Source organism: Metopolophium dirhodum, chromosome 1 (genome assembly GCF_019925205.1).
Source record: "Metopolophium dirhodum isolate CAU chromosome 1, ASM1992520v1, whole genome shotgun sequence".
In the NCBI taxonomy this organism is placed as follows: Eukaryota; Metazoa; Arthropoda; class Insecta; order Hemiptera; family Aphididae; genus Metopolophium; species Metopolophium dirhodum.
Genome location: NC_083560.1, coordinates 141,593,135 through 141,605,357, shown reverse-complemented (window position 1 = coordinate 141,605,357; position 12,223 = coordinate 141,593,135). Strand labels below are relative to the sequence as shown.

General features: G+C 29.3%; 3 protein-coding genes across 3 annotated transcripts; 2 read left to right on the top strand and 1 right to left on the bottom strand.

The window, feature by feature from the left end:
• The first annotated feature begins 600 nt into the window (after positions 1 to 600).
• LOC132932924 (uncharacterized) lies at positions 601 to 1,434 on the top strand. The gene is made up of 3 exons (XM_060999268.1): positions 601 to 975; positions 1,039 to 1,179; positions 1,240 to 1,434. Exons 1-3 carry the CDS (start codon positions 601 to 603, stop codon positions 1,432 to 1,434), a joined length of 711 nt encoding a protein of 236 aa, XP_060855251.1.
• A 1,992-nt stretch (positions 1,435 to 3,426) lies between these two features.
• LOC132932923 (52 kDa repressor of the inhibitor of the protein kinase-like) lies at positions 3,427 to 5,531 on the bottom strand. Its single transcript, XM_060999267.1, has 7 exons — positions 5,474 to 5,531; positions 5,037 to 5,408; positions 4,481 to 4,965; positions 4,248 to 4,409; positions 3,998 to 4,190; positions 3,618 to 3,922; positions 3,427 to 3,540 (listed from the first exon to the last, which is right to left on the bottom strand). Exons 1-7 carry the CDS (start codon positions 5,529 to 5,531, stop codon positions 3,427 to 3,429), a joined length of 1,689 nt encoding a protein of 562 aa, XP_060855250.1.
• A 657-nt stretch (positions 5,532 to 6,188) lies between these two features.
• Positions 6,189 to 12,174, top strand: LOC132932922 (zinc finger MYM-type protein 1-like). The gene is made up of 7 exons (XM_060999266.1): positions 6,189 to 6,216; positions 9,133 to 9,284; positions 9,387 to 9,528; positions 9,598 to 11,154; positions 11,212 to 11,557; positions 11,621 to 11,793; positions 12,125 to 12,174. The coding sequence occupies exons 1-7, from the start codon at positions 6,189 to 6,191 to the stop codon at positions 12,172 to 12,174; spliced, it is 2,448 nt and encodes an 815-aa protein (XP_060855249.1).
• The last annotated feature ends 49 nt before the right edge of the window (positions 12,175 to 12,223 follow it).

Here is a 12,223-nt window from a genome sequence, read left to right as displayed (position 1 = left end):
TGATAATTTATTTTTAAAAAAAATTAATTTTACTACAGCGACTACGATACATTGCGGATGAAGTTATAAGTGTGTTGAACATTAAACCCTTTTAATTAACAATATGGTTTATCAAAAAACAGTTTTAACAGCACTGAATGTGGTGAACAATCACGTGAAACGATAAGAACCTGTACTAATACTACCTATAGTTTAAGACGGCACTTTAAAAACACATTTATTGCGACTGAGGTTTACTAAAAAAAAGATGCCAGTCATATTATTATCTATTCATAAGGAGTAGTATAAAAAGGGGGCTTTCAACACCTCGTCCTCGTCATTCCATCGTCATTCCCTCGCCCATACCTCGTCATCATCATCACCGCCGCCCACTCACGCACGTGCGCGACATATATTTTATTCACCTCCCACCACCGCCGCCGTGACCACCACCACCGCCGCCCGATTGCGCACGTACGCGACGTATATTTCAGTAATAACTGATTGATACATTTATGTACCAAGGTCTTATGTTACATTTAAGAATAATATACTTGTACAGTTACATTCGTCTCGTGTGCCCCGACATTTCTCGAGACAGATTTTTTCAAATTGTCGAGTATGGTGTATGTAGGAGTAAATGTTTTAGTAATAGAATCTAAAACCGAGGACGGGTGTAGAGTCCTTTTAAATCGTTCAGATTTAATTCAGCTACAGAACTTGGAATGGAGTATTGCTGTGAGTATACGGGAAAAAGATATTTTCATCAAACCTAAAATTATAAAACAAATGAACGAATATTTCGAGAATTTGATCGGGAAAATTCTTCAAGTGGATACACCGCCTAAAAATGTTGATGAAATGCAAATTTTCATTAACAACCAAGAAGTTAAGCAAACCAGTGAAAACCAATTCCTCAACCAAATTAAAATGTTTGCACCTACACAATTAGCAGAACTTTGTATGAATCGTCTGGTGACACCAAACACCCTGGAGGTAATTCAGAAATTTATTATTACATATTATATAAAATATTTAATACTTTTTATATTATTTTAGCCATATGACAAGAATTTTAGAAGCCCGTCATTAATGATACCAAGCTATTCACCTGTCAACGCTGGTAACTACAAATTGTACGAAGACTCCATTAGAAGTAATGGATTTAATCTGACGGATGAGGAATATGATTTATCTAAGGTAATTTATTAAATAATTTTTAGTAAAAACAATTTAATGATTTTATATTTATTTTTTCAGCCGATAGATCATTTTGATGGCCCAAGGTCACCCGATGAAAACTGTAGCCAACAACTGTCGTTCGACGAAAATGATGGGCCTGATTTTTTCAATCCAAACCATGCATCGTCTCAATTCAAGACACCACGGACATCTCGATCAACTAGTGCTGATCCCCAAACACCGTTGCGTAAAGTAAAACATAGACTATTCTAATAATTTATGTAAAATAAATAATTTATGTAAAAATAAAAAAAAAAAAAGACGTGATATATAAGAAAAAAGTTTTTTTATTTAATAATATTAAGGCTTACATTAAATATTAACGTTTACAATAAATATTTACAAGGTTCTTACTTCTCCATTAAATGGATTATAAGTTATAATTTGGTCATGTAATATTAAACAATATGCTGAAGTTGAAGCCGGGAACGCTTCATCAGATTCTAATTCAATTCTGAGGTCCACTGTCGACATTTTCACGTTGTCGTTCTGTCGGCTCATGTCGACAACTATGATTGGAGAGATACTTTTGAATTCTGATCGGTTCAATAGAGGTGTTACATCGTCGTGACCATAGTAAGATTTTTGAAACTCGGCATACGCGCGGTATAATGTCGCCATCTTATTTTTGTTAAAGTCACTTTGAAAATCTTCATAGGGGAATACTTCGGAGCTTAAATAGACTTTCAAGTTTTTAATTTTACAATGATCTAAATATGAGATTGGTTTACTTGAACTATTTTTCCTGTCAGTTTGAAAACCGATTATGACATATCTAGGTTTTTCTAACTTGTTGGAAGTCTTTACTTTCCACGAATGTGAAGTGTTTTGAGGTAAAAACGGATATTCACACAATTCCCACGATCTAAATGCACATGTTAGGGGTTTCTGATTGTCAACTACTTTCAACAGTCGGATTTTTTCTCTATCACTCACTTTCACTATAGGCATCCACCACAATATTTTTGTTATGTTTATTTTAACGTCTTTTAGTTTAGGAGCGTCCACTACCTCATTATTTTTATACTGTTTTATAGCATTTAAATAGATCGATGCTCTATTCAATATGAGTTGCTGGTTACAGTTTATTAAAATACGTTTATAATCTTCACAAAGACCAAACAAATCTTTAAGATTAATACATCCGTTAAAATTACCGATATCAATAAAATCTTTATTAACATTTTTAAAATCATTATCCCAGGCAGCGTTTTGATGTGAAGATATATTTGTTTTATTGTACGAACAATATCCTTTTAATGTTGTCGTTATTCCTGGATTGACAAGTTTTTGAATTTGAGTACCGTTTATTTCATATTTCATTTCGGAGAAAAGAAATGACAGCCCGTTGTTTATAAATCGAATCTCGTCGGTTATTTCTGCAGGTTTGCTTATTGTTCCCTCGATGTAAATATAACTCTCGCACGGTAAAGTATAAGATTCGGTGTTATGTAAAGCAATACGCACCTCATCATTATTAGAAAGAGCGGACGTTGAATAAGGTAAAAAAGAATGATAATCAATTTGAGTTATTTTACAATCGTCGATGTATCCAGCCGTGACATTTAAATATGTGTCGTCCATATTAAATGACGTTTATAGAGCGTTGAAAAGCCAAATTGTCGGGTGTTAGACTATGTCTAGTCTGTTTTCGTCTCGAATATTTTTTCTTCTTCGGAGTTGTTACCTTGTTAGTGTTTTTAACACGACTAACGGGTTTTTCATATACAGGGCTATTTATATTGTAAAATTGAAGACCCATCACGATTCTTGAATTAATAATCGTATTGATACCGGTTTGCCTCGTAGATCGATCAACTCGTTGTCTTGATTTTTTAAAATTATACTCGCGTGTGTTATAGATGTAGAATTAAGGGAGTAAAATACCAAATGTGTTGGTACCTCTATTATTTTATAGCCTGGAGGTACGTTCGGATAAAACTCGTGTATTGTATGGCACTGCTTACCGTTGACGAATGAACCCATAACCAAATTTGAATCGATATATATACAGTTCGTTTTGGTAATATTGACCAACGTATCTGATCAGTGGCGTTCTCAGGAATTTTCAATGGGGGGGGGGGCTCTGAAAATTTACTAGAATACGAAAGTGGGGGGCTCTGCCCCCCACACCCCCCGTAGTTATAAGAATTACAAATTTTGCACTATTTAAAAAAATTATATATATTTTAACACAATAACACATTATAATATAAAGTCTAATTTCCTTGGCTTTTTTGCCAGATCGTCCACCACTTCCTCAGCTGTTAGTGGCACATCCCCATGAATTGCCAACATTGTGAGTCCATTAAGACGGGTCTAAAATATTTTAACAGATACATTAGGTATACTTATAAATTTAACCAAACATTATGTTTGTAAATAAAAGTTAATACCTCTGTCATTGTACTACGTAAATAGTTTTTAAGTCTTTTAAGACAAGAAAAAGTCCTCTCTGGCGTTGCTGTAGATACTGGTATAGTACACAGAATTTTAATCAGGCGATGGATATTAGGAAATATTTCATTGTTACACAGTCTTAACGCCTCTAATGCATTTTTCGGTTCTTCTTTATTTCTCTCCAATTTAGTGTGCCATAGTAGTAATTCGGCTGTAACAATTTGTAGATCGGTATCTAGGTAATACTGAACCAGTTTGTCAAACTCTTCAGTAAAGGGTTTAGAAAATAAACACCCAAATCCTAACAAAAGAAAAATATATTTTAATTACTAAAAATTAATTAATTTATAAATGAAATAAAATAGGTATAACTAGCCTTTTAATATATTTTTGTGCTTCAAAAACCTTTCATTTAATTGTTCTATAAAAGAATCAATAAATGATATGGCTATTGTTATACGATAATATTTTTCTGGTGTAATATTATCAATGCAGAGGTTGGGCCGATTTTTGTTAATTTTATTCTGACGTTTAATTGAAATACTCGCGCCAACCACATCAGCCATTTTCTGAAAAAATAATAATAATCGTTTTGTCAAATAATTGCATTTTATCAAAATCTTTACCTCAGCTTCTCTGAACATTTTATTGAACTCTTCTTGCTCTATATTATCACGTAAACATTGAGTACTTGTCACAGTCACTTCAGCTAAGTCCACAGCTTCTTTTAAATCAAGTTCAACTTTTTGTAATAGTTTACATATAGGTAAACCATATCCAAACAACTCCTAAATAATAAAATAAAAATTGAAGTTGAACAAAAAAAAAACATTTTTGATTCATTAATCATCTTAATAACTTGTAAAGAGACAAAAAAATCAGAATCCATAGATTTTGACAGGATATTAGCATCTGTAGCTGTTGAGTCTTTCCACTCAGATATCTTATCGAGCGCACTGACCACACAGGAATATAATTCCACAAAGTCATGAATTGCCGAATATCTTTCAACCCATCTTGTGGCACATAGGCGTTTTAATGATTTCGATTTAGGATTAAAGTCACTTTCTTCAATTTCACTTAATAACATATCTTGTCGTTTAGGTGTGTTGAAGAAACAGTACATTTTTTCAACAATACCCAAACAGTTCCTAATTGATCGTATATCACAAGCAGCAGATACAGCCAGATTTAAAGAATGGGCTGCACAGTGAACATATATAGCCTTAGGGAAGTTTTCAGACACAATTGTTTGTGTTCCTTTGACGTGTCCTGCCATGTTTGATGCCCCATCATAACCCTGACCAACCATTTTACTACAATCAATTCCACAGGAATTTAAACCTGTTAAAACAAAATGTGTATACAAATTAATTATAAGTAGGAAATGCATATAATAAATATAAAATATTTACCATTTATGATAGAACTTGCTATATCTTTTCCTGTTAGGCTATGAATAACAATGTATTTTAAAAAAACTTCACGCAAATAGACATTTTTTCCAGTACCAGTTACAAAACGAACGCATAAAGTTAATTGTTCCTTCAATGAAACATCGGTTGTCTCATCTGCTAAAATTGAAAAACACTCAGATGTGTTAATTTCACTGACAATCTTTTCCAGTATTAAGTCACCACATGAAGATATAATTTGATTTTGGATATTTGAACTTGTATACTTATACCGGTTCTTGGATTCTAAAAATTCTTTAAAACTGGCCAAGTCTTTAGCCTTATACTTGAGTATGGCACGAAAATTACCTTCATTCACATATGGACATTCACCTTCAAATACATTTATAATTTAAAAACATTTCTAATAGTTTAGGTTATCTTCTTAAAATACTGACTTTCAAAAGAAATAGGACCAGAGTCTCTATGGCCACGTAAGGCAAGCCCTTGTCTCATAGGCGTGCGCACGGGGGGTTCCGGGTGTGCCTGGGCACCCCCCGACAATGTAATTGGGGCCCTAAAATTTAAGACCTATAGTATATATATAGGTCCGTATTTTAACTAATTTTACTAGAATAAAAATGTTATTTTTTCTAAAATATGTGATAAAAAAAAATATATGTTTGGGCCGTTTGGGGATAAAAAAATAATACAACGTAAAATATTTTAAATTTTGCATGGTAAAACTTGTTACGATTACAACAGCTAGCTGCTAGATGTTATCGACTACAAAAGTAAAAATAATAAATAAATAATGCAATTATCTAAAAATAGATTTTAGATCCAACTATTTAATGAAATATTATATATAACTTGGAACAGTTGGAACTAGTAATACCACTGAATAATTTGTGATTTAATTCCGTGATACCATTAGAGACCATTATACGGGTTATGGAGTTATTTTTACATTTTGTAAAATCGAAAATAAACACAACAACTGATATCTACTATTTGTTATAATAATTATAACATTGAAATATTATGATTTGACTGTTAACTAAAATAAATATTATTTACGAGTTATTCTACAGCGATCACTGTCCAGTGTTCACTGATTACTGAACCAACGTTGTAACTTGTAATATTATTTTATTTTTTTAAATTAAAATCATGCCACCTAAAAGCGGTTGCCAAAAACGTAAAGAAAAAATTAAAAACTGGAACTGAAGAAAATTCGAGGTTCTTTAGACAAATTTATTCTGCTCAAAACAAATCGTAAGTATATCAATTTTATAGTAATAGTATTATAGTAAAAATGTAAAATAGTAATGTTTAAGTCCTATAGATACTATTAAATTTAAATCCTAGATATAAAAAAAAACTAAAATATGTTTATTGTTATTTCTTTTTGCCATTAATTGTTATAAATTATTTATTAATTATTATTATTGAATTGAAAAGTGAGTTACCTACTTACTTAATAAAATAAATGAATAAATTATCGAAATAATTTTAATAATCAACTAAATATAAAATGTAATTAAAACATAAAAAAATCTGAATACAGGGCTGGATTTAGAGGGGGGCTCGGGGCCCAGGTCCCGGGGCCCCCACAAGATTCAATTAATAAGAGGGACAAAAATAATTACCAAAAAAATTAAAAATTACCAAAACCTTTTTTTAGATTCTGAGTGAAACGATGAATGTATTGATTTTACAATGATGTGTGTTTTTTTTTTATTTTTTTTTATTTTTTTTTTTTTATTTTTTTTATTTTTTTTTTTATTTTTTTATTTTTGTGTCTGTGTACACGATAAGTAGTCGAAATAATGCTTCGATTTTCGACTTCAGTATCTTGTTCGATGGGAAAGTGAATATCGTTGGTGCATTGGGGAGGTCAAAATTTTAATTTCCCAGTAGTTTTCAAAAGCGATGTGAAAAACAAAAGAAAAATTAAGGAAAAACGGGAATTTTTACGCAAAATCGATTTTTAACAAAATCGATTTTGGTTATTGGTGTAACTCTAAAACAAATGACCGTAGATGCATGAAATTTTCACTGGTTGTTTATATTAGCATTTTCTATACACCATAAAATTTTCCAAATATTTTGACTCTTTTTGAGCTGTTTACAGCCATTGTCAGTTTTCAATTTTTTTAGTTTTTTTTTCTATAAATATCAATAAAATTTTATCTATTGAGTAAAAAAGCTTGAAAATTTAATAGAAGGCTCCTAGTTTATTGTTTCAAAGGCAGATGAAAAAAATTAAAAATCCTTAGTCACAGTTTTTAATTATAAGCATTTAAAGTTCAAATTTTGACAAAATACGGAAAAATCACGAAAAATAGCAAATTATTTTGATGAGAATTCATAAAAATTTTTCTTTTTAAATCTAAGATTTGAAAATGTAATATAAGATTACTCATAAGTTTGTCTACCTTTATCAAAAAAAAAATGTCTAGAAGAAACTTAAATTAAATTTTTATGAGCGTCTGAAATTTATATTTTTACAACATTTGATATTTACTCGATTTCTCATGTAACGATTTTTTTATTTTATTGTAATTAAAAAACGAATGACTGTAGATACTTGAAAATTTCACTGAATGTTTATATTAGCATTTTCTATACACCATACAATTTTGAAAATATTTTGACTCTATTTGAGCTGTTTACGGACATTGTCAGTTTTCAATTTTTTTAGTTTTTTTTTCTATAAATATCAATAAATTTTTATTTGTTGGGTAAAAAAGCGTGAAAATTTAATATTAGACTCCTGATATATCGTTTTAATAGCAGTTGAAAAATATTAAAAATACATTTGCACAATTTTTTTTTATAAGCATTTAAAGTTCAAATTTTGACAACATTTATCAAATTTATAATTTATTAATTATTTTGTGGTTAAAAATTTATAAAATGTTTAACTTTTATGGCTAAGGATTGAAAATTTAAAACAAGGCTCCACGTTAATAGGTTATATATAAATTACTTTATTCACAATAATATCATCAAATATACTTGGTAATATCATAGGGTGACTGACCGTTTTCGCTCAGAATCGTTTTTCTTATACAATGATATTATATCATTGAATTCAAATTTAACACCATCCATTACAGTGACCCACTTGTAACCTACCGTACAGCAGAGCGACATCCACTTATCCACCTTTTTTTTTAATATTTCTAGTAATTTGCAAAAAAATATTATAATTTTTTTTTAAAAGTTTGACAAGTGGTGCTATTAGTGTGTGATTAAACGAATCACCAGATTGGGATTGGTAATATTATACCATTACTACTTAATTATAAATAAAATTACTCAACTACAGTGTTGAATGATGCGTCGTAAATCATTATAGTTATTTGAATATCAAAATACTATTGTAGTATTATTTCGTTGGTGTTGTATAAATTATTTTACATTTATATACACTACGTTCAAAATATGGTTTTTATTTCCCTTCAAAAATATTACTCAGTGTCTAAAAATAATGTTTTGTTTGATACTATCTGTTTTTTTTTTGTCATATCAATAATTAATATAAACTAGTCAACTAGATAGTGTTACTTTCATCAAGTTTATCTTTAGTGCAATAATACATTTTTTTCTAGAATAATAATTTATTTAAATTCAATGGTTTTGATGTACTAAAGTAAAAAATGAAAAGAGATGACTATAAAGGTTACTTGTATTTACTTATTAATTGTTTAAATTTAAATTATTAATTTTAAAGTTTAAGTTTTAAAGTATGTATATCAACTAAAAATTCTTATATTTCAATCTTATGTGGGCCCTGGTGCCCCTACAACCCTAAATTCGGCCCTGCCTGAATATAATGATAATATTAGGTAAAGTAAAAAATATAAATTATAATTATTTAAACAATAAATGGTCAAGTAGAAACTAATAGTTACAATATTGAATATATTTTTAAAACTATTAATTACTAAGTTTATATTTTATTATATTTTAATAATTTATTAATATTTTTTATTACACAAAATAAGTGCAACTTGCAGTTGCAACATAATTCATAATATCAAATTAATATTTGTATTATTATTATTATTGTTATTAAATATTAATGATTATAAATATTATATTCTAGCTATAGTTGGTGACGAAAAGAAAAATGATAATTTAGTATTAATTACATCTACTAGTTCTTCTTCTATACCATTTGTAAAGTTGCCTGCTGAAGAAGATAATATCACTAATTCTAATTTATCATATACTAGAAATATCGATGAATTAAAAAATGTTAATGATGGTAATTGAATATATATGGTAAATATTGTCTGGTAAATAGTTTTTCTATATGAATTATATTTTGCAGTTTGTATGGATGGAAATTTTCAACAGAATAATGATTCAACAATTACTGAATTAATGACATTAAATTCGCCTCAAAAAGAATGTTCTGATATTGCTATGAATGATACAGACTTACCATTTTCTACTAAAAATGAAAATATTTTGCTTTCATCTGATTCTTCAGAAAACTGTAAATATTATAATATCAATAACTAAATGTTTACATTTTTATCAATAAAATTGACAATTTTTGTTTCAGTAAATACGATTAGTCTTTTAGATCCTGTGCATACATTGCCAATAGACCGTTTTTGTTTCAAAGATCAAGTATTAAAAGGACCTTATCAGCCAATCTTAGACATTTATCCATCAACTATTCAAGGGAACAAACGTAGATCTTTTCAAAAAAATTGGTATACTTTGTATAACTGGATAGAATATAGTACCAAATTGGATGCTGTATTTTGTTTCCCGTGCAGATGTTTTAGAGGTAATGAAAGTAATAATAGTCAAACAACAATAACATTTTCAAAAGTTGGATTTAAAGGATGGAACAAGGCCAATGAAGCTTTTAAAAAACATCAATTGTCAAAATGTCATGTTAATAGTTCAACTTCCTTACATAATTTTTTAAATGAAAAATCAATTGACTGTGTATTAGACAATGCTAAAGAAGTATCATTGAGTAAAAAAGCAGAAGAACGTATTAAAAATAGACAGATAATGAATAGGTTGATTGATATAGTGATTTGTTTATGTAAAGGAGGAAGGCCGTTCCGTGGTCATAATGAAAGTTCAACAAGCAATAACCAAGGACTCTTTAAAGAAATATTAAATTTGTTATCAAAGTATGATGATTTACTTAAAATTCACTTTCAGGAAGGTCCAAAAAATGCACTTTATAGAAGTAATAGAATCCAAAATGATATTATTACATCAATACATACAGTTGTTCTACAAAAAATTATTTCAAACATTAATAGTTCATTTATTTCAATCATGGCTGATGAGACAAGTGATGTCGGGCATCACGAACAAATGTCTATTGTTGTAAGATATTTTGATGATAATGTTATTAGACCTATAGAAACATTTGTTTCGTTAAAACGCATGACATCAGTAACTGCTGAATCAATTTTCAATACATTATGTGAATTTCTAATTTTAATTAAAAAAAACTGGAAATCAGTGGTTGCTGTATGCTTTGACGGAGCGTCAACTATGGCAGGTAGTATAAATGGTGTACAAATGAGATGTAAAGAACAAAATAATGAAATTATGTATGTGCATTGCTATGCGCATTGCCTAAATCTTACACTAATTGATGCTGTATGTGAAAAATATTCTAAAAAAGTAGTTAAGAATCGATTGATTTTTAATTTCCTTGGAACTATACAATATGTACACAACTATATAGAAAGCAGTCCAATGAGACACTCAACACTAGAAAAAGTTGCTAAAGAAACAGGAATTACTCTTCTAACATTAAAGTCCTGTTCAATTACACGATGGGCATGTCGTGCGGAAGCTGTAAAAGCTATTAAAAATAATTATAATGTTTTATTAACTGCAATTGATGAAATATGTGAAAACACTTCAGTACCTGAGATGAGAGCAAAAGGAATTGGTATTTTACAACAACTCCAAACATTTGAATTTATTTTTGGCATGGAATTAATGAGTCCTGTTTTAAATATAATATTAAAAGTAAGTTCTATGCTGCAGTCTCCAAAAATTGACCTTTTGATTGCAGCAGAAAGTATAAATACTTTAAAGAATACCTTATTAAACATGAGAAATAATGAAGAAGAATACAAAATTATATTTTCCAACACTGAAAAAATGTGTACAATGCATAAAATCAATATTCCAGAAGTAAAAAAAAGAAAAGTTACAACTAAAATTGATCCGTCTCCTTCAAATCAAGTATTTTTTAAGACTAAATATGAAGAATTTAAAGTTTCTGTATATTATCCATTACTAGATGATCTTATTTCTGGAATAAATTCAAGATTTAAACAAGATACAATTTGCCTTATAAATGCTATTGCAAATATTATAAATTTAAATATAACTACTGAAATAACTACCATTTTGGAAAAGTTTGCGAAAATTTCATCAGACACTTTAATTGCTGAAATCAAACTTCTCAAGAACTCGACAGACAAGAATATTCCTAAAGGAACTACTAATGAATCTGTGTTTTTGTGGCTGGATTGGTTAAAAGATTCCAGTAGATATAATATTTTTAATTGTTTTTTTAAAATACTACAAATGTTTAGCATTATACCCGTAACTAGTTGTTCATGTGAACGGGTATTTTCAAAATTAAATATTGTGAAAAGTAAATTAAGAAATACAATGGCCCAAGACCGTCTGGAATCATTAATTTTACTTTTTACAGAACAAGAAATGGCCTCTAATGTTGAAGTAGATTTGGTTATAAATGAGTTTAGTAATTTAACACGTTGACTGCCACAAGCCCGCCGGCGACCCAAGTCGTATCAGCGCGTGTCAGGCCATACTATTTTTACATCGTATGTCGTAAATGTTTACATTTATAAAAATAGATCTAGTTGTTGGATTTTAATAAAATTGATATTTTTAGAAACAGTTAATTGTAGATAATATCATGAAAAAAAGAAAAGTCTTGGGTCGCCGGCTGGCAAGTGGCCTGCTAAAAAAGTAATATTTCGTACAAGCCACTTGGGTCGCCCGCTGTCTCGTGCAAGATAATAATAATATTTATTTATTACACATTTGTCAATACGTCAATTATCTTTTAGTATTTACGTTGAACAAGAAGTGTGAACGTCTCGTGGTTATCAAGTTCTGAATTGTATTATTATTTTTACTTTATTTTACGTAAAAATTGTTAATATAAT

Bases quoted from the DNA above. Each gene is read 5' to 3' on its own strand.
- LOC132932923 (XM_060999267.1), bottom strand. From the start codon at position 5,531: ATGAGACAAGGGCTTGCCTTACGTGGCCATAGAGACTCTGGTCCTATT. The intron at 5,409-5,473 runs GTCAGTATTTTA...ATGTATTTGAAG, and splicing joins TGGTCCTATTTCTTTTGAAA to GTGAATGTCCATATGTGAAT. The intron at 3,541-3,617 runs GTATTAACTTTT...AAAATATTTTAG, and splicing joins TACGTAGTACAATGACAGAG to ACCCGTCTTAATGGACTCAC.
- LOC132932924 (XM_060999268.1), top strand. From the start codon at position 601: ATGGTGTATGTAGGAGTAAATGTTTTAGTAATAGAATCTAAAACCGAG. The intron at 976-1,038 runs GTAATTCAGAAA...ATATTATTTTAG, and splicing joins TGACACCAAACACCCTGGAG to CCATATGACAAGAATTTTAG. The intron at 1,180-1,239 runs GTAATTTATTAA...TTATTTTTTCAG, and splicing joins AGGAATATGATTTATCTAAG to CCGATAGATCATTTTGATGG.
- LOC132932922 (XM_060999266.1), top strand. From the start codon at position 6,189: ATGCCACCTAAAAGCGGTTGCCAAAAAC. The intron at 6,217-9,132 runs GTAAAGAAAAAA...ATTATATTCTAG, and splicing joins TAAAAGCGGTTGCCAAAAAC to CTATAGTTGGTGACGAAAAG. The intron at 9,529-9,597 runs GTAAATATTATA...TTTTTGTTTCAG, and splicing joins ATCTGATTCTTCAGAAAACT to TAAATACGATTAGTCTTTTA.